Below are 21,119 nucleotides of genomic sequence, written 5' to 3' on the forward strand. Positions count from 1 at the left end.
GAACACATTTTTGCTAAATTCCAAAATAGGCTTAGCTTTAGTTAAGAAAACTCTTTTTAGTTTGTCTAATTTAAAACAGATTTCGTTAATAACAAGACCCATGATGAATGCCAAGTTTCAAAAATGGCTATAAGAATACTATGAAATAATGAATATTTCTTAAGATAAACTAAATACAAACAAATAAGTAATTTTTTTAAATTAATTTCTAACAAAAAAATTAATTTAAAGTTTCCATTACACTTGAGTTATAAGACTTTTTTAATGTCTATTCTCTATTCTGAGCAGTTAGCACTCAAAAGTATTTTTGGTTCGTCCGAACTCTAGACGTTATAGTACCCCGATTATTCCAATTTTAACGAATAGAATTTTAGAAAAAAGAAGCTTATATACAAAGTTCTAAGCCAATAACTCCAAAACTAAAAAGTTTGTTCAAAGAGAAACAGACAGACAAACAGTGATAAATTTTATTATACCCTCCGCAATTTTATACAAATAGTTAGTAATTATATATTTTTTAGCCCTTTCTTTTATTTAATTGATTTCTTTACAATACATTTTTGCAGCATTTTTATTATGTAAACATTAATCGAAATTCCAAGTTAAAGACTTACTCAAAACTATTTATTTGGATTCCTTCGGCAGAATTCGAAACTTTATAAATAATCCTTAAGATCTTGTAATGCACCTTTCATAGAAAACATGATTTTGCTCCACAATCGTTTTGGAAGCAAGGGATTTTTCTTAAGGATTCTTAAAGGGTTACTAAAGGATACATACCTCTTCTTTTTAGTTTTAATGGGCTTTCCAAGGTTTTCCTTATTTCAGGAAATTTTATAATCTACAAACATTTTGATGTGTTTGACAAAATGTTTTCTGGTATATGCCATTCGCGCCTAAACGAATTGATTTGTATGCCAGTATGTGTACAGGGGGGTCTGTTGACTATCCTTGTGCTCTCTGTGTGTTTGTCTGTGTGTGTGTGTGTGTGTGTGTGTGTGTGTGTGTATGTGTGGGGCGCGCGTACGTGTGAACTTTGTGTGCGCGCTAAAGCCAGACATGGTCGGTCACGCCGTCTCTCTGTCCGTCCGTCCGCCCTTCCGTCCGTCTGTCCGTCCCATCCATCTGTCTGTCCTACTGGCGGCATGTCGGCTTGTCGCTTGGGCTGGCTGACATTTGCCGCAGCCAACGCCCACCCACCCACTGGCAACATGCCTCCGTTGTGTTGTTCGTAGTCGTCGTTAAGCTTTAGCGTGTGTTCGTCCATGTGTGTGTGTGTGGATGTCTGTGTGGCAACCATTACCACAACCACCATTAACGTGCCAGGCAGTCAGCCAGGCGTTGCTGTTGCCGCCGTTGCCACAGTTGTTGTTGTTGTTGCTGTTGTTGTTTTTATTGTCGGTTGACTCCAATCTGCTTTGGTTGCTGCTGCGCCATATAGCAATGACGATGACGGGCAAAGGCGAAGGCGAACGCCAACTTTGTCTTTGCCTCGTGGCTGTGGCTCGTGCCACTGGCAGCAGCAGCAGCAGCAGCAGCAGCAGCAGCAACCAACCAAGCCAAACGATTCAGTCGGAAAAATTTGCACAAGGCATTCGGACGCGGCAGCGCTCTACGGGGAAAAAAATTCAACTAAACGGAGGAAACTAAACTTAAAAGAGACGCAGTTGCTTTCATATTTACGTTCACCGTGAGCTTACTTCAGTAAGCTGTGCATTCTCGAACCGTACGGACGTTTTAACACGGTACGGAAATTTTAACAATTTTAACCAGCAAACACACAAAAAAAGACGTAATTTCTTCAGATCAATGCGATTGAATGGTGTGGAAATCGTCTAATTAAGTAAACTTAGCCGTACGCGAATTTTTCCTTCCAAGTGCAACGAATTCTTGTGAATTCCGTAAAAATGACAAAATGACAGCAAAACGTGATAAGGATTACACCAAAAATAAAGCAACAACGGGTAAAAAATTTCATTCTAAATTTAATCATAAGCATTAAACTGTAAATTATGAAGCCTATAGACTAAAAAATTAGTGTATAGTTTAGTTAGATGCTTACAAGTGGAATATATTAAAACTGTAGCATGCTTTTGTGGGCTATGAGGAGGAAGATTCAAAAATTTGAAACATTTCGCTCAAAACACTTTGCGTTGATTTTATTGCATCAGTTAATTGCGAAATTTTTGTTTTTTTTTTTTAAACATCGAAATGATTAAAAGTCAAATCAATTTTATTGCTGTCATATGGTTTCTTAAATCAATTTAATGGTTGGCTGCTAATTTATAAAAATATCTTTTAATTAAATAACAATATTAAATTTTGTAAGCTTATTGTTTTCTATAGTTAATTCGATTGGGTTAGTTTTAAATTTTGAAAATATACTTTATAGTTTAGAGCTATGGCTGAATCTTTTTGCTAATATTATATTGATTCAAGAATAATATAAAAATATTTTAAAGAATGAATGAGAAAACTTGCAAAAATTTTAAAAGGCCAGCGATTTAAAATTACTTAATTTGGCTCAAAATTAAGAATGAGATCTGATACGGATGAAAATCACTTGGACTCACTGATAATATTGAACTTCCTTTCAGGCCTCAACTTAAGATTCTATAACTTCTGAGCATATATTTCTTAGATTTAATCGTACTATAAATATTAACAACAAATAACAAGATATATTATTTATTTCAATACTTTTCCTATTAAAAATGTCAAAAAACAAATAATTTGTGTTCCCGAAAAAAAAAAATTTCCGTTATTATTTTTTTTTTTTAAATATAGTAAATAAATGAATTAGAATTAGAATTTTTTTGCATAACCTTGAGAAATTTTTCTTCATTAAGAGAAAAAAAAACCCACATATGTTTAATTAAGCTAAAATTAAATTGTTAACATCGTATAAAAGTTATTATAAATTATGTGACTCTAGATTGTACATATATGTAAATCTGTTGGAATAAGTTGGCTGAATAAGTTTTTAAAGATAAAAAAATTAAGGAATATAAATCTGAAAGGTCTCTATTAAAATTCTTGCACCTTTAGTTTCTTTTTACATAATTAGTTTCATTTCTTAGAAATATAGTAAATAAATGAATTAGAATGAGTTAAAGTTTTTTTGTTTAAACGTATATATGTTTATAATAATTGTTGTCAAAATTGTAAAAACACCTAGGCCACAATATGTTTCAAACTGCTCATCTATAGCAAATCGAAGTAGCTGAAATTACCATTTTTCTATTAAGCCCAATTTTCATTCAATTTCAATTTCAAATTTATTGCATTACAAGTAAGATAAAGTTCAAGAAAGTTAAGAAAAGTATTCCAAATATTTAAAACTTTTCACCAATTTAAAAATTTTCAAATCATCTTACTTCAATAAAATACTTACTGATAATATACAATAATTAATTAATTGATATTACTCTCTTTTTAATTAGGCATCGGATTTACTGCCTCTAGCTCGACCAATGGCAGCGGTAATGGCATAAAATCCATTGGCCTGGTGAGCTCCACACAAAATGTAACCTCATCATCGCAGGACATCAGCAAACGTACAAATAAACCACTCATGGAGAAACGCAGACGTGCACGCATCAATCAAAGCCTGGCCATACTGAAGGCTCTCATTTTGGAATCGACCAAGAATCAGAATGCCAAAAATGGCGATGGCCAGGCCAAGCATACAAAATTGGAGAAGGCCGATATCTTAGAGTTGACCGTACGACATTTTCAACGGCATCGAAATCTCGATGATCCAAGTAAGTTGTCACATAATGAGAGATTTGGAAACTTTGTACCTAACTTTTCACATTTTTGTTATTTCTGTGTCACAGGCGTAAATAAATATCGAGCCGGATATACGGATTGTGCACGTGAAGTAGCACGTTATTTAGCCACACCAGAGCCACCACCGTTGGGTAATATGCCAACGTTGTCCGAGCCAGGGTCCAAGGCACGTCTGCTAAGGCATTTGGATCAGTGTATAGCCGAAATCGATGTGGAAATTTGCCCGCACACAAATACGGCAAATTTTGCAGATAGTCCCAGCAGTAGTAGTTGCTATGACATGAACAATTCCAGCTCTGCCCAAGTTTCAGTTCAGTTGCCAGTACCAAAAGGAAAGGGAACACAACAGGATGAGCATTCACTGGATTACAGTAGTCAAGATTCCAATCCCTTGGACTATAGTAAAGGCCTTAAACTTATTGGTCCCGGTGGAGTAGTTAGCACTGTCAATACTGACCAATGTGTGCTACCCTCCACAACACCAGCCCCGCAGGATGAGAACAACAATCGTGGCCAGCAGACCATACAAACACAAGCACACAATCCACCGCAATCACCACCTGTGGCCATACCAACCACTACGACTGCTCCTACAGCTACTGCTGCTGTTGCTTCCGATCTTGCCTATGAGGATGATCGGAGTAAATTGTGTGCCAATGTCCTGGAACAATATAAGCAACAGCTTAAGGTCCAAAGTCAAACGGATGGATCTAATGGTGTTTTGGTGCTGCCGCCACACTACGTCCAATTGGCAGCGGCTCTTGGCCTTAGTGCCCAACCACTGGTCGATCCAATTGCCACACGTACAGATTTTGAGCGTCTGATAGAGTTGCAGCGTGTCCAACCCCATTTGGCAGGCAAACTAAGCCCCAATTTTCCCGGCGGTCTGGAGGCAGCACATGTAGCAGCCGCAGCGGCCGCTGCCTATGCAAACAGTATGGCAGTGGCTGCATCGGCAGGAGCTGGCGGTCTTGCCACAGTTGTCCAGCAGACAGAGCGTCCCGCATCGGTGGCCAGTTCGGGAGTTTCTGTCTCTGAATTGAAGTCCGTAACGGCAGCCATGGCCACACAACAGTCATCACCCCGCTCCGAGAGCGGCATTGGCTCAAACGAGAATGAGATTATAGAGGCCTCGCCAAGACCCCAGACGAGCAGTGCAGCACGACAGGCGTTGCGCCAACGCCAAGCGGAGGAGGAGTATCAGTACCTGGCTCAAGCCCAGGCAGCCGGAGTCGGCCAAGATGAGAGCATGTGGCGGCCATGGTAAAGCTGGGCCAAGATTTATTGGTAAGCCTCAATGATCCCAAAACACTCCATCATAACTGGCAGCCAGATGGAACTGTTTTTTGTGTGTATAATACTATATATTTAATTGTTATAATTGATCGTCTACTAAGAAAAAACCCGGCGCTATTCTCAAAACACAAACCCTCGAAAAAAAAAGTTAATAAATAAATTTAAAAAAAAATCTTTTTAGAGACTACAATTCGGTATCGAATATAGATTCGAATATCGGAAAATTCTCTCTATAATGCATTTTCCATTTTGTGCCAAGGCCTAAGAGACTCTTATCAATAAATTTGTATATGTATGTACTTATATGTGGTAGAATTTCTGGCTAACAAATGCATTATTTGCTGCGTCAGATGTTAAATGTTGGTATCAGTTAAAAACCCCAAAACCTATGCAATACTTTTTTATATATAGGTATATTAAAATCCTAATCCCAATCCTTATGTTCATATGGAAGCACAGCAAGCAATGCAATTGTTAGCTTTGTTAGAATTATAAGAGTATTTAATTTGTATTTATTGTCTAAGACTAAGACATTGTACATCTCCCCACGTTTCCCCACAATTTTCCCCGCTAACATGAACAAAACTCTGCGTTAAATGTGTATGAATTAAATTCCAAACTAAAAAAAAAAAAAATGTTAAATATTTTGTATCTGATTTGTGTCTACATATGTGGAGTATCATTATATAGGTTGATACTACTGGGTACCAAAGAAGTCTTTACAATAAGAAGTGATCTTTAAATATCAAAGAAAAGGAAACAATTTCACTAATTAAGATTACTTCAATCATTTCAATTCTAAGACTTTGTTTTACCAACATATTTTTTTATAATTTTTTTTAACAAAATAATTATTTAATTTAATTAACTGAAATTTTAAATTTATTTTGGTAAAAAGTGTTTATATTACTCACATGTACATATAATGATATATGTATATTTGTCTTATAAATAATACATGTTTAATTGCATATAACGAATAAATTATTGTGTCAATTGATAAAATATCAATTTTGTTTTCTATTCTTTATCGACTTTCGATTGTGAGAATTGGTTTTTACTTTGATTTCATTGCACTTAGTGATTTACGCGGCGCCGATTGTCTTTGACGTGCCAGAAATGTTTGTCCCGAACCCATCAGTATAGCCAATTTAGAATCAACAGCATCACGTTGAGCATTAACACCCAATCTATAGAACGCCGTCGTCATCAATTGCTCTTCCATTACACTCATTTTGGGTTTGGATTCCTCATCGACAACATCAACCATATTTTTTTCCAAAGCGCTGGCATCAATGGCTGCAAAATTTTGTTGTTATTTTATTTTGTTTATTAGATATATTTATCATACCATTTGCTATATGCGGATCAATGTTTTTTATTATCTCCTTGGCTTTTTGCACACATTTACGATACTTGGCATCGCAGGCCAGAATTTCTTGCTCACGTGATGATAGACTGGTTTCCAATTGTATGACTTTGCTCTGATATGATGCATTTTGTGTAACAGCTTCTTCTAGTTGGAGTGCTATTAATAATAAATTTGTTAATGTAAATGATTAAAAATTATGCATATTTTGTAGAAATTTTGGAGAAGTTAAGTAAAATTAAATTTGAATTATAATTTTGGAACTTACTCTTTTGTTCATTCAGTTCCATTAGTTGTTTGATTTGTTTGGCAAATTCATTTCTGAAAGAGAATAGCTTTAAATAAACGAGTCCTCGTAAAAAAACTGTAGATGATTAATATTTTACTCTTTTAGAATGGGATCATCACTTTGCGATGCATGTGATAGGGAAAGTATACGTTCGTTCGCTGACTTCAATTGATCGCGTAAATGTTCACATCGTTTGTTGGCATCATCCAAAAGTTGCTGTAACAACATAATCTCAATTAATTATAAACTTAATCCACAATTAAGTGGCTGCCAACTCACTGCTAAGGCTGTCTGGCCGCCCTGACCCTCACGCAGTGCTTTATTTTCTGCCTCGAGTCGTTGAATTTTGTCCATCATGGCTGTCGGTTGTAATTCCCTTGACATGGTTGTACCTTCGACGCAGCCTGTTAAACCAGAATTGTTTGTCAAATGCCCACATTTAAGCTCATCAACTGTTTCACGTAGATTATCGCGTTCCTTGACTAAACTTTCCTTTGCCCTCTGCAGTGCTAGATTCTTGCTCTCCAGATTCTTGTTGTCAAACTCTAATTTGACATTTTTACCACTCTCTATATCAAGCTTGGAATGCAAATCTTGGATTTCTTTTTTAAAAAGTTCAATTTGTCCCTTTGTATTGGCATATCGCTTGGCATCGTCCTCGAATTGGGCATTCTGCTGGACATAGTCTGCGCTGCGTTCTTCTAGGATTTTTATTTGCTTCTTTAAGTCATTGTAGTCCTCCAATTTCTTTTTATAGGTATCCAATTGAGCTTCACAGATTTTCAGTTTATCATTCGATTCACGCAAGACGTCCACTTCGTCCTTGAGCGTGGTCACTTCAGCAGAGCTTTTCTACAGAGGCAAACAATAACAGATCTTAAAATGAAATAAATCTCTATAATCCATAATAACATACTAAAAGTTCATCAATGCGCTGCTGCATGTGCACTAGATCGGATTCCTGTTGCACGGCTTTCAGTTTTAGATCTTCGCGTGCTCCCTCCGATTGCAGCAGTTCCTCCTTTAAGAGATCTAATTGACGTCGCATCTCGTTAAAGCGAACCGATCCGGCCTGAACGGGTCCTAGGCTAACGCCATCGTCTCCAATGGCCGTCGTATTAATTTCCAATCGAGCAAACTCTTGCTGAATTTTTTGCAATTCCTGCTGCAGATTAGTTTTCTCATCAAGAAGCAATAGCATTTTCTTCTCGGTTTCAAAACATTTCTGAGCCATTGCATCACGTTCCTCTTGCAAAGCCTTGACACTAAGGGAGTTACGGGATAACGAATTGACCGCTCCCCCACTCCCAGCACCACCACTAGCGCTGCTACTTGGGCTCCTCTCACCGGCCACCAGTCCAGTGGACTCCAACTCTTGAAGAGCCCGCATTATATTCGCCTGTAGCTCCTCCTCTAGGCCCATGATTTCCGTAATGTAGGACTGCTTTTTGGCACAGTTTACAGCACAGCCCAGCACTAGCTGTAGCAAACGTTCTAGCTCCACCTGATCGCATTTTTCGGCTATAAGCTGAAGATCAGGCCTCACAAAATCACTTAGAGTGTAATTCATAACCTCGCTGTAATAGTCATACAGCGACTGGGTAACTTTTTTCAGATTGCTCATTCGTAAGCGCCAATTGCTGCCCACAGCGCTGGCCTTTATCTTGGCCAGCCACGAATCAGTAAAGAAATCGGCTGCAAATTGATTTAAGGCTTGAGCCAGGGCCAGGCCGTCAGCCAATTCTTCGGCATTGTTGTGGGCTGCGCTTAGATTTAGGGTCTTGAACCACTCCAGTAAACTGTAATACATTTCGCTTTTAGCCTCTGACATCACGAATTCAATTGAACCAAACGCAAAATACAAAACAAAAAAACTTTAACAGTATGATACACAACTCTCACAGCTGTTTTCGTAAAAATAACAACACCTTTCGATAGTCGATTAATGATAGTGATGAATGCGTGATAGTGATGAACGAATGCGGAGTTAGGAGTTTTCCAATTCCAATAAGGACCGCAATTACGGGACCAAAAAATTGATGTCATCCAGGGCCACACAAGTAAAACCCCCGCTGCTGAGATACTTCTGGATGCCCCGGATCATATTGTTTTATGGAAATTTTAAACGAATATATAATTTGGTATTTGGTATCTCCAATTTACGAAATCGAAAAAAAGTCAGGCCTTTGCAAAAAGTCCCAAGGTTTTCAAGGCTTGAAGAATTGTCTACGCTTGACTATTAATTATTAGCAGTCCAATAATATCGAATATGTATACCATAAAATCGGATTATTCACACAATAGAAATTTAGTATATAACATGCATCGATCAACTCTAAGTATTTAGTTAAAAAATTTAAGTTAATACATACATACATATAATGTTATTCCAAAATCTACTAATTTGCTTGCCAATTTTTAGTGTATCGTGTTATTCCAGTTTTGGAGCAGAACCTAAAATATTCACTCTGTACAGCAAACTATATATGATTTCCAACTTAGAAAGAGACTTCTTCAACGCGGACAGAATATGTAAAAGGCATGGCCTTCTACTGGCCACAATTCAAAATCCAAGGCAACAAACATTTCTGGCATCGTTTTTAAAAAAGTTACCCCTAAGTAGGTAACATATATTTTCCTTGTTGCACCTTAAAAAAAAAGTGTGTTATTGTTCCAGGTCCAAGTGATGATTTTTAGATTGGTGGTTCAGCTCTGGGAATGAAAACGCATACACCGTTTTACTACTATTGGACGAATACCGGCGAAAATATAACATTTTCCAATTGGGCCCCTCCTAACCAACCTTATAAGTTAGGGGACCACTGCGCAACCATCGACATAAGGAATGGTATGTGGTATTCTTGGCCGATGTCAGCTAAAAAAAGATTTATATGCATGCATCCATACAATGCATTAAAGGATAGCATCGACTATCATTAGCTATATATTATGTTAAGAAAGTGTTGATAACCTGGTTAAAACGTAATAGTCCTTAGTATTGTTTGCTTTAAAAACAAAGCAAAAAAAAAATATAATTCGGAAAAAAATGGTTGGTTTTGTAATGCTAATTTTATCCGTTACAGAAATTTCAACTTTTAAAAGTTAATTAGGCGTGTCACGTGGTATATGGTATAAATGAATCATTTATTAAAATTAATTTTGCACGCCATTTATGAATGTAATAAAATTTAAATCTTATTTATAAGAACCTTAGTTTTTTTATACTTTTGAAAATAGCCCCTTTCATAGTGATTAAAGTGATCACTGTGACCCCAATTTAAGACCATTCATCTCCCAGTTGAATATTAAAAAGTATGTTCGATACATGTAGTCCTCGGAGGATGAATTGTCTAACAATAAGTGGCCTAGTCAATTAGGCAATTGAAGAACGAGGGTCCGGGTTCAAATACCAGGTACTGATAATAATAATAATACCCAGAGGGCCGGGGTTAACTTCAGACGCGCCGATGTTTGCATATCATTGCAAGCTTTTTTTTTTGTTAATCTTGGAATCTCTATAGTCGTTAATGGGAAAAAAGGGTTTGAATATTTTTAATATCCAGTTTGTCTTAGTTTTGCTAGATCTACAACTTCTAAGAAGAGTTCATAGGCCTATCTGTAATATTGAAGAATTTAGAAAAACCATCATAATTATTTGGCCAGGCAAAAAATGACCAAAGCTAAGATGATCACATTTACGGAAAACAAAATTTTCCCTTAGCAAAATTTTTCCTTTCCTTTTACGAGCAGAGAAAATTAAAACTAATTTCCAAAAATCAAAACGTCAGGAATGTGTTTTATTTTCTAGATGCGTCCTCGCTCACGATTTCATCTCTATAAATAATTTGCAAGAATTACAACAAGTTGGCATCTCCGTTCCATTTATCAGCTGCTCTGTCGAATATTTCACAATCGTAATATTTAATCAGCTATGGAAGCACCACCTGAACATTGTCCTGGCGTAGAGAGTGAACAGGCTGGGCGAGTTAGCGCCTGTGCCGGTTGCCCCAATCAAAGTATTTGCAGTGATCCAAATAAAAAACTTGAGGATCCCGGCAAAGCTTTAGTGGCCGCTGCTCTAAAGGACGTTAAACACAAATTACTGATACTCTCCGGCAAGGGAGGCGTGGGCAAAAGCACAGTGACCACACTATTGACCCGTTATCTGGCCCGAAGTTGTCCGGATAATAATTTTGGTGTTCTGGATATTGACATTTGTGGTCCATCACAGCCCCGACTTCTGGGAGCAGTTGGCGAGAATGTCCATCAGTCAGGCTCTGGCTGGTCACCGGTTGGAATTGATGATAATGTCTGTCTGATGTCTATTGGATTTCTTTTAGGTTCTGTTGACGATGCCATTATATGGCGTGGCCCCAAAAAGAATGGAATGATTCGCCAGTTTTTAAGCGAAGTTGATTGGGGTAACTTAGATCTGTTGCTTTTGGACACACCACCAGGCACCTCGGATGAGCATTTGTCGGTGGTTTCATATCTAAAGAATGACGAAATACCCAATTCGGTGCGTGCCATAATTGTGACAACACCACAAGAGGTGGCATTGTTAGATGTGCGAAAAGAAATCAACTTTTGCAAGAAGCAGGGCATTCCCATAGTCGGTGTTGTGGAAAATATGAGCAGTTTTCGGTGCGGCCATTGCGGTAATAGCTCAGAAATCTTTCCTGCCAAAACTGGCGGTGCAGCGGCAATGTGTACCGAAATGGAAGTGCCACTTTTGGGCTCCCTGCCCTTAGATCCGCTCATCGCCAAGGCCTGTGATTCTGGAGAGGATATAACGGCAATGAAAAATCCAACAACGGAAGCTCTAGCTGCAATATGCACACGGATCATGGATAGCTTTAATTAGAATAAGTTTGCATAAAAGTAAAACAAAAAATAAATGCATTGAATGCAATCAATGGTTTCCTTTGTACATTCTTTCCCATTAAAATTTAATTTAATTTTTAATAACTGCTCTTTTCCCAACATGTTCGTTCCATAATAGAACGATAGACATTTTTATACTCTTCAAAAAGGCGTATGGCTCTCTTGGTGAGGAGTTTCCCACCGATATTATCTTGAACAGCAGAAGGCGGGTTCATATAGCCATGCCCGTCCATTTGGCTCAATGCAAGAGGGCAGCCAGGATTCAAATTAGTGGATGGGCAGCCGTGTTTTATTTCATTTTTTTTAAATGAATTTTGATTTGATTCAAGAATATAAACAAATAATTTTTTTCTTTAAGGGAATTTAACTTTAAATCATTAAATACAACAATTTAATAAAATTTAAGATTAAAATAAATAAATATAAAAACGTCATTCCTGACCATGCACTTGGCTCAAATGCAAAACCAATCCTAGCAGATATTTTGGAAGGGAATACAAGCTTCGGCATGGACAAATTGAGTCCGGCCCTCTGTTTTCGATAACGATTACAGTTGTACGGTTGGGGTTTTTGCCCATCTCTACGCCGGCATTCGACAACGAATGAAATTCCTAGCAAATTCCACGTAATTAGAAACTGCCAAAAGCTGTCGAAGAAAACCTTACAGAGCAGGAAGAGACGTTTACAGTTAGGACCAAAAGTGAAATATGATTCAAGTGCAAACATTTTTATTAGTATTATTAGCGTTAATAGTTAATCAATGTTTAGCTGGAGATGTCCCACGTCCGCGCGGAGTTTCGCTGGCAATGGCGCCTTTGTATCAGCCTCGCGGCGGAGATAACTCCTGGACATGCTTAGATGGCAGTAGGACCATCAAATTTACACACATCAATGATGATTATTGTGATTGCGCCGATGGTTCGGATGAACCGGGCACATCAGCCTGCGCCAAGGGCCAGTTCTATTGTATCAATAAGGGTCATCAGCCGATGATTATTCCAAGCTCACGAGTGCAGGATGGCATATGTGATTGCTGCGATGGCAGCGATGAATTGGATGCACGTGGCTGCCCCAACACTTGTTCCGTATTGGGAGCCGCAGCGGCTGCTCAGCGTAGACAGGACGCCGAACTCCATAAGCGTGGTACCGAGAAACGCAAAGAGATGATTGCCCAAGGCAATAAACTAAAGTTGGAACGTGAAGCACGTCGTGCCGATTTGGAGAAACGAATCTTGGAGCAGGAGCAACTTAAGTCGGAAAAGGAACAACTAAAACTCAATGCAGAAGCACTTGAAAGCGAAGCCATTGACACCTTCAAAGAGCAGCAACGAGAATTGGACGCAGAGACGGCGCATGCCGAGGAAGAGCCCCAGCAAATGCGACAGGAAGCTTCGTTGAGTTTTGTGCGATACGATGCCAATAAAGATGGCTTTGTGGAGGTCACTGAACTAATGGTTGACATGAATCTAGATCGTGATCGCAATGGTGTGGTTACCGTGGAAGAAGCCAAATACTTCCTGGATGAACGTGATCGTGTCGATCTAGATGCATTTGTAACGTTGACTTGGCCACGTATCAAACCACTAAAAATGCTGGCCGAAGGTCTTTTCCAACCACCCCAAGCTCCTGAGGAGGATGAGCACATAGAGGCAACCACAGAAGGTGTTGCAATTCCAACAACAGAGGAGCAAAGGGAGCCACAACCAAGCGAGGGTAAAAATCTTAGCAATTGAGAAGATTTTTTTTCTAACTTCTACGTATTTCTCAACTTCATCTAGAACATGCTGACCACGAGCCTGCCATTGATAGTGATGAAGCCGATGAGGAAGGTGACGAAGATCAATACGATGACGAAGAGCCTGATGTGGGTGTGGGTGAAGCTCAACCCGATGCTGAAAATGCTAGTCCGCCAGTCTATGACCCCGAGACCCAGCGACTGATCGAGCAGGCCAATGAAGCGCGAAATGCCTTTGAAGAAGTGGATCGGACTATACGTGAAATTAAACAAGAGGTTAAGGAAATTGATGAGCAAAGCGGTAAGGATTATGGTTTACATGAGGAGTGGGCGGTACTCGATGGTGAATGTCATGCATTCGAGGATCGTGAATATATTTACACTCTCTGTCCATTTGATCGAGCATCCCAAAAGCCACGCAATGGCGGTGCAGAAACCACATTGGGTCGTTGGGATCAATGGATTGGTGAGGGTAACAACAAATATTCCACTCAAAGGTATGCCAATGGCGCCGGTTGCTGGAATGGACCGCAACGTTCAGCCATTATCCATATTACTTGTGCCCTGGAATCACGAGTAACTGCCGTCAGTGAGCCAAATCGGTGTGAATATTATTTCGAATTTGAAACTCCGGCTGCCTGTGATAACGAAGCTTTCCAGCAAGCTCAGGATGAGAATTTGCACGACGAACTCTGAGATCATTCGGCACTCAAGATTGTGGGGATTGAGAAGTTTTGATGTTTATTCTTAGTCGTAAAAGAGAATTGTTTAAAATAATTTCTAATTTGTTTTTGAAAGTCGAGATCATTCCCTCACATGTATGTGGAAAGGAGCAGAAGATTTTGTTGTTAATATAATAACAGTGTATGTAAATTGCATTTAAGCAACAACTAAAATCAAGAAATGAAAAAGAATCAGTTTCAATTTAAATAAAGCGTATTTAGTATTTTTAAACAAAAAATTTATACAAATTTATAAATTTTACATTCTATGTAAGACGACGGCTGCCTCATGCCTCAGTAACTGCCGTTTTTATATCCTCTAGATATTCATCCATCTGAGACTCCAAAGCCAAAATATGACCGGTATTACAATTTTCAGCTCCCACAAATGTAACAATCAATGGCAATTTGATCATCTGGACCACCTGATATTTGGAATACATTGAGATAATTGTCTTATTTCTACCCAGACCCAGCTTGCTGGCCTGATCACAGGCTGTGGTGAATGTTGGTATAATTGATGGCATTAGGGCAAAATCTATATTCTCTTGGCTGGCCTGTAGGATGGGCACACCATCACGATCCGTTATCTGGATGACATACAGGCCACTGACCCTTGAAAGAACAAACATTTCAGATACGATAAAGCAAGCTTGAAAACCTGGATATAAGGGTGTGGTTTATGGATAACGTTAACCTACTTCTGTACCAAGTCATTGAAATACTTGTGTATATTGTCCGACATGAAAAATGTTTTTCTTTCTTATTTTCAGACACTTTTAAACAAAACAAATCTTAAACAGCTGATAAAGTGATGAGCATATTTTTTTTTGGTAGTATTTGGTTATCGATAATCGAACAGTGTTGCCAGCTTGGCTCTTTTCCGCGTATTCAAGCCCTCTGAAGAGTTGGCAACACTGACATTTGTTTTGGCTTCTGATTCGTGGTAATTTTATTCGTTGATCTAATTTAATTTAAAAAATGTTCATGTAATTAACTATTCTACATACAATCTCTACTGAAATTTTTTCTTAGCTAGGCTTCAACATTTCCAGCATCGCAATGGTCACAAATGATTCAAAAGCAACTGGTTCGGAAACAGTATCACCAGATGATGACGACTTCAATTTGGCCATGTCCATGGCAGAGGGTCTCACTATTGGCCAGCAAATACAGGAGCTGTCAAAGCGTTTGCAAAACACCACAGATGAATTGCATCAACAGGTGCGTGACAAACATGGTGCGCTTCTTCAACAGGCCACGCATGCCGGGCGCTTTGATTCCTGTATTAACACTCTGGCCGAGGATGTTCAAAGAGTTCGGGCCACCGGTCATAGGCTGAAGCATCAAGTGGATACACAATATCAATTGGTGGAGAATCAAACTCAGGTGCTAGGTCGTCTGCACGATGTTAGCCATTTACTACGTTCCGCTGGCACGCTGCTTACCCTGACGGCCAAATTGAAGAATACCAAAGATGTCCTGCGACAGGCTGAGCTTCATTTTGAGCTGGGACAACTAATCGAGGACAAGGACTTAAAGGACATTGAGTTTATACAGCAGGAGCGAACCTATGTAATCAACTCCGGACAGAAAATACGAAATCTTACGCAAATGCAATTGGTTACCGGTTTGCAGGAAAGAAATCAAAATCAAGTGGTGAATGCTCTAAAGGTAATTTTAACTTATTTAATCTCTGGGTTACTTGACTGTGATGTCCCTTCCTTTACTTATATGCAGATCTTTATAAATTTTAATACCTTGGAGAAATCACTTGATAATTTGCTGACGACTTTTTTAACGGATATGGAGCAATCGCTGAAAGAATGCTTTGCTGGTAATGATATTTCGGTGCTAAATAAGTCCCCCACACATGGCGGAATAGCCGCTGTTAAGGCGTCTGCCACCCGTGGACCGGGCAAGGCGCCTCAGTTAACGACTACACAAAATTTTCGCGCTAAATTCTGGAAGTCTTTGCATTGGCTTCTCTACGATGAGTTCTTTGAGACTTGCACTCAAATAAATTTGTTAAAAGCATCTCTAGAGCAAATCAACCAATTTGGCTATACATCGGTGTCATCGGAACAATGTATTCCCCAGCGCTTTTGGCAGCGTGTACAACAACTTTTGCGGAAATCATTCGATGAATGCCCCCAACATGTCCAGCAAACTCTTCAGGAGGGTCTATCAAAGCTCCTGACATCAGCTCGAGGCTTGGAGCAGCGTTTAAACTTTGAATTTCAATTTGATAATGAACTGTTTGCCCCTCTGGAGGTCGGCTATGTGGGTAAATGTGCTCAAAATATGAAGGCTTGCCTAGCTGGTGTAGACCTTCCTGGTAATGAGACAGTGGATAATTTCATACGCGTTGCTTCGACGGAATTAAGTGCTGCCTTAATTGATACACGTCTGAGCAATGCCATAGCCAATGTTTTCATTGCCTGTGGCAAAGAGTTGTGCACTAAATTGGAGGCACAAATTAAATTGGGTGCAGATTCGAAGCAAGTTGTTGATTTGCCCAACCTACAGCAACAACAGAATACCCAATTGGCTAATGTGTTATACTACTACAAGGATTCAGTGCGTCGCATGCTAAGTGATTTGCAGTTGCAATTCGAAAAGACTCCTGGAGAGAGTAAAGAGAATATTGCCCGTTCTCTGGAGCAGGCTGATTTATTGATTGGCACAATACTTCAACAAATAATGGAATCTATTATAACGACCATTAGTATAATTTTATTAAGTATGCATAGAGAGCCGGGTCTTAATACAGAAAGATTACCTACAACGGGTTCCTCAATGTACATGAAAGAACTACAGGTACTCCCACCACAGGGGCTTCCTTTTATACTAAAGTTGAAACAAGTTGTATAATCTATCTCTTTTTTCAGGAATTCATTAGTCGCTGTTGGGTGCATCACATTGACCTGTTCGATGACAAAGAAATGATCAACAAATGCGGTCATGAGTTGGCTAATCGATGTATTGAACTCTTTTTACATAATATTTGTATCATTCGTCCGGTGAGTGGCGCAGGAAGGCAACGCCTTAAACAGGATTGCCAGCACATGGAGTTGGCGCTTAAACCGATTTGCCAAAATCTTGCTGAACTTGGCAAACCCTCACGACTTTTGCGTGCCATGTCCTTGCTAATTGTTCAAACGCCTGAAGAGTTAATCAAGCAAACAGTTGGCGAAGATTCTCTAGTACCCAGTTACATTATACTCCTTTTACTTTTTGGTCATGCCGGGTCTGACTTGCAATCACCACATACCACAGCAAATTGGTCAAATGAACGTCTTGTTGAATGGTTAGATGGGCATACAGCGGAACGGGAAAAATTAGAATTAATATCGGGAGCATTGCAAAGATATAGAGATAATGCTCGACGTAAAAATATTCAGCAATATGATGAAGTCTATCCAATGATGGTCGATTATTTTGAACAGGCCTTAAAAGCAATTGTATAAATATTTATATATTTATGTTAAAACTATTTCCACTTAAATAAACATTTATTAAAGCTTAATATCCCAAAACTTTAAACTGTCAAAACCCAATATCCCAAGAAAAGTAAAGCCTGTTGTAAAGGAAAGATTGGTTAATTAATTGACATTAGCCAAGAGGTCACACCTGTTGCTATGGCAATCATAAATACGCTAAGTTGGCTGACACTTAAATTAGTTGCACCTCCCTTTGCACTGCCCGGCGTGGGAAAGAGTTCATCCCAGAGCTCATAGCGATCCGTATAGGCTGGTAGACCCAATGTGGTGTTGACATCATTGTAAAGAAGATTCATGACTGTAGAATTGCATGGTGGCCAGTTCTCAGAACTCGATACTGGTGATCTAAAGGAAGAAAAAACGTTTTAAATAATAATAATAATAATTTGATTGAATAAGCAGTGACAGATTAAGCTAACGCGGTGTTTTAGAAGTTAGAAAATGCATTCTCAACGTCGAATTTGGAACATGAATGAAAATTGGAAAAAAAAAGGAAAATTTTTTGCGTAAATGAAAAAAGAAGTTATTCTCGAGATTTCAGTCCAGATTGAAAGAAATTATTAATTAATTTTTCAAATACTCTAAAAAATGTACTAAATTTTAGAGCTTAATACAATCAGCATTATTTGTTTTTCATTGGCGTTATTCGTTTTGCTTGAAAAAAAAAATTGTTAATTAACGTGAATTACATAATAATTCAAAATTGAATTTCAAAGCATTAAAATGAGTTATTCGAAAAACATTTTAAATTTGGCTAAGTTCAAGATTTGCAAAGTTTGAAATTTTTAAAAATTTTCGGAAATTTTTAATTAAAATTTTTTTTTTAATTTACCTTTTTTCTTCTGAATTGAGTTTTGCTGAATGAATAAATATTAAATTAATTTTTCAGTGAATAAAAATCTTCTTAGTATTTGCTAATCCTGAATAAGGTCCACAATTATATTAACTAACTCCAAAAGAAATTGCCTTATTTGCTTTTAGTTTTAAATGTCTAGAAAACTTTTAAGGTCTTACATAATAACAATTAACTTTTATTGGATCTTACCCAGTTTTGGCGAAATTGGTAAACCATTCTGTTAGACGTTCCATCATGAATACATCGGAACCGTTTGTTGGCATCAATTCAAGAAAACTGGGCATAACATATTGCAAATCATCGCCATGTGCCACGCCCTTGTAGACATTATCCTCCGTTAAAGGAGCCATCGTACTAAGCTGGCCGACATAATCAATCCGAGTGTAATAGACATCGGTATATTTTCTAGCCAATTGCACAAGACGATAAATACCATGTCCTAAAATGGCATCCGAAAAGATTCTTCCCAAATCTTCAATATTTTCATTATTAAATTGTGTCAGATTGTTGCCTAAATAAAAGTCCTTTAACTTTTGACTCCTAGTCAAATTGTAGTCAAAGATAAACATTTCCGGAGCATATTCAACAAAATTAACATTAAAATCATCAAGAAGTAATGGATAATCTAAATGATCTAAAGTGAAAATAACAAATAAAATATTTAATATTACATTTTTTTGTTTAATGTCTATTTATCTAGCACTTACAATTTACTAAATAGTCGAGTTCATTTTTCGCAAATGAAACTAAAAGCGGGACACGATTAAATTCTCCCTTTTCTATGAGAGCCGTAGGATGTTCGGGCATAAAATAATCATCAATTTCATATATCCATTTTTGATTAACAAGACTGTATGGCTCCCATCTACCACAAATCTCAATTATTTTCTCCCAGGTAACACCACGCAAACATTCAACTACATCTTCAGGATCATACATGGGACACGAGATTTCTCTGGCCAACTTTCGTGTCCAATATGCATTATCATTGGCAAAATGATTTGTTGCCGAACCACTCATCAATATGGCACGATGGAATAAATTTTTCGATAATGGCGAAGCCAAGTGAAGACTGACAGCTATTGAGCCGGCACTCATGCCCATAATGGTAACATTGTCGGGATCACCACCAAAATTGGCAATATGCTCGTTAACCCATTTTAGAACCAACAATTGATCTAAATAACCAAAATTGCCTTTCACATTATCACCAGAGGTTCTTAGATAACCCAAAGCACCCAATCGATAATTAAAGGCCACATAGACAACATCATGATCCATTAAATATTGAGGTCCTGCTCCATAAACGCTGCTGCCACTGCCCAGAACATTAGCCCCGCCATGTATATAGACAATAACTGGTAATTTGGCATCAAAATCCTTTGTATAAACATTTAATGTTAGGCAATCCTCATCCATATTGAAATATGGAAGTGGTTGTGGACATATTGCTGAATCGGCGGTGGCTTGAAAAATTTCATATTCAAATTGCTCAATGGGTTGTGGGGCAGCAAATCTTAGATTTCCAATTGGTGGCTGGGCTTATGGTATACCACGAAACGCATATATGCTTTTGCCTTGAAAACTTTCCATTATGGTGCCTTCAATACGGCCAATTGTAGTATTAACCACTGGCCCAGTTTGGGCAGAACACAAATTGAAAACTGTGTCCTGACTAAGCAGGACTATGAACACGATAAAATACATCACAAGCATTTTATTTATTTTAGGTTTCTTTTTTTTTAATTTAAACTTGAACTTGTGTGTTCCAAGAATCAGTAGTGGACACCCCCTCGAAAGAAACTGCAGTACTCACGAGACTCGGTTCTAATCTATATATATAGCAATATTTATACTACAATTGTTGATAGCTCTTATCGCGTAAAGTGGTTCGATTAGCTTATTTCAAAGATTAAACATTTTTGGTTTTATTTTAAATGTTTATTTTTTTATAGTTGTTAAAATCACTTGACCTTAAAATAAATTAGTTAATTTATATACAACTTACAAAATTATAAAAAAACTGTAGTTAATATCTTATATTTTTCAAAGCAATATTTGTGGCGGTGACTTAAAAGTTAATTGGTAGTTAATTATTATTGCCAAAATTAAAATAGAAGTCACTTTGTATTAAGCCTATAACCTGTGGTTTGCACTTATGTTATCGTTCCTGTTGTGGTTTGAAAGCTACATGTGTTTGCACTTATGTTATCAAATCAAAACTATTAAAATATAACCATTTAGGTTTTTGAAGAGAATTCATCACGCTGGCCACTTGAAAAAACTGTTGTGTATCATAGTTTAAAAATCTAAATAAATCAAAATTTAGACATGCATATATGATTTCATTATACGTGCTAATTATTAAATTGATCTTTTTTGTTTGATTTAACAATAGGCCTATCCCAACAATGTTATTTGTTTGAATACTCCTTGTAAATATTTTCAATATAGAAACAGAATTTACATAACAGAAAGAAAAACTGATCAGAGTTAAAAAGTTTTCAATTATCTTTATTCTTTGATCTTATTAGGCAACGTTTTGTTTTTAAACCTGGATATTGTTTAGTGTCACGATTCTCACAATCAAATGATATACAATTTCATCTATGTACCTCTACAATATATTTTAAACACTGCGCTTCAGTTAAAAATATTGTTCGATGGCATGGT

General features: G+C 37.7%; 7 protein-coding genes and 1 long non-coding RNA gene across 10 annotated transcripts; 5 read left to right on the plus strand and 3 right to left on the minus strand.

The window, feature by feature from the left end:
* Positions 1–1,570: 1,570 nt before the first annotated feature.
* Positions 1,571–5,887, plus strand: LOC6643751 (protein hairy). 2 transcript variants are annotated; one of them, XM_002067089.4, is made up of 3 exons: positions 1,571–1,964; positions 3,444–3,764; positions 3,840–5,887. In XM_002067089.4, the coding sequence occupies exons 1-3, from the start codon at positions 1,916–1,918 to the stop codon at positions 5,057–5,059; spliced, it is 1,590 nt and encodes a 529-aa protein (XP_002067125.2). In that variant the 5' UTR covers positions 1,571–1,915; the 3' UTR covers positions 5,060–5,887. The 2 variants fall into 2 exon arrangements, with proteins under 2 accessions (XP_002067125.2, XP_046866774.1); XM_047010818.1 differs by lacking the exon at positions 1,571–1,964 and adding an exon at positions 3,254–3,292 and having other exon boundaries at positions 3,840–5,886.
* Positions 5,888–6,009: 122 nt separating this feature from the next.
* Positions 6,010–8,672, minus strand: LOC6643752 (protein hook). The gene is made up of 6 exons (XM_002067090.4): positions 7,663–8,672; positions 7,026–7,598; positions 6,844–6,962; positions 6,726–6,778; positions 6,440–6,616; positions 6,010–6,387 (listed from the first exon to the last, which is right to left on the minus strand). The coding sequence occupies exons 1-6, from the start codon at positions 8,575–8,577 to the stop codon at positions 6,146–6,148; spliced, it is 2,079 nt and encodes a 692-aa protein (XP_002067126.2). The 5' UTR covers positions 8,578–8,672; the 3' UTR covers positions 6,010–6,145.
* A 350-nt stretch (positions 8,673–9,022) lies between these two features.
* Positions 9,023–9,568, plus strand: LOC124460189. Its single transcript, XR_006954127.1, has 2 exons — positions 9,023–9,365; positions 9,424–9,568. It is a non-coding gene; the product is annotated as an uncharacterized LOC124460189 (long non-coding RNA).
* Positions 9,569–10,613: 1,045 nt separating this feature from the next.
* LOC6643753 (cytosolic Fe-S cluster assembly factor NUBP1 homolog) lies at positions 10,614–11,662 on the plus strand. Its single transcript, XM_002067091.3, has one exon. The coding sequence runs from the start codon at positions 10,678–10,680 to the stop codon at positions 11,608–11,610; it is 933 nt and encodes a 310-aa protein (XP_002067127.1). The 5' UTR covers positions 10,614–10,677; the 3' UTR covers positions 11,611–11,662.
* Positions 11,663–12,197: 535 nt separating this feature from the next.
* LOC6643754 (glucosidase 2 subunit beta) lies at positions 12,198–14,326 on the plus strand. Its single transcript, XM_002067092.4, has 2 exons — positions 12,198–13,343; positions 13,409–14,326. Exons 1-2 carry the CDS (start codon positions 12,338–12,340, stop codon positions 14,059–14,061), a joined length of 1,659 nt encoding a protein of 552 aa, XP_002067128.1. The 5' UTR covers positions 12,198–12,337; the 3' UTR covers positions 14,062–14,326.
* Positions 14,304–14,890, minus strand: LOC6643755 (ragulator complex protein LAMTOR3 homolog). The gene is made up of 2 exons (XM_002067093.4): positions 14,789–14,890; positions 14,304–14,702 (listed from the first exon to the last, which is right to left on the minus strand). The coding sequence occupies exons 1-2, from the start codon at positions 14,830–14,832 to the stop codon at positions 14,375–14,377; spliced, it is 372 nt and encodes a 123-aa protein (XP_002067129.1). The 5' UTR covers positions 14,833–14,890; the 3' UTR covers positions 14,304–14,374.
* Positions 14,891–14,973: 83 nt separating this feature from the next.
* On the plus strand, positions 14,974–17,596 carry LOC6643742 (conserved oligomeric Golgi complex subunit 5). Of its 2 annotated transcripts, none has more exons than XM_047010809.1 (4): positions 14,974–15,033; positions 15,123–15,761; positions 15,828–16,907; positions 16,979–17,596. In XM_047010809.1, the coding sequence occupies exons 2-4, from the start codon at positions 15,150–15,152 to the stop codon at positions 17,555–17,557; spliced, it is 2,271 nt and encodes a 756-aa protein (XP_046866765.1). In that variant the 5' UTR covers positions 14,974–15,033; positions 15,123–15,149; the 3' UTR covers positions 17,558–17,596. The 2 variants fall into 2 exon arrangements, with proteins under 2 accessions (XP_046866765.1, XP_023032301.1); XM_023176533.2 differs by having other exon boundaries at positions 14,981–15,033; positions 15,127–15,761.
* On the minus strand, positions 17,591–20,201 carry LOC6643743 (juvenile hormone esterase). The gene is given in 3 exon segments (XM_002067095.4): positions 17,591–17,935; positions 18,636–19,080; positions 19,154–20,201. Coding segments are annotated over 3 exon segments (1,701 nt in total). The 5' UTR covers positions 20,163–20,201; the 3' UTR covers positions 17,591–17,688.
* Between the last annotated feature and the right edge of the window lie 918 nt (positions 20,202–21,119).

The sequence above is a fragment of the Drosophila willistoni genome, assembly GCF_018902025.1.
Source record: "Drosophila willistoni isolate 14030-0811.24 chromosome 2R unlocalized genomic scaffold, UCI_dwil_1.1 Seg167, whole genome shotgun sequence".
Taxonomy (NCBI): Eukaryota; Metazoa; Arthropoda; class Insecta; order Diptera; family Drosophilidae; genus Drosophila; species Drosophila willistoni.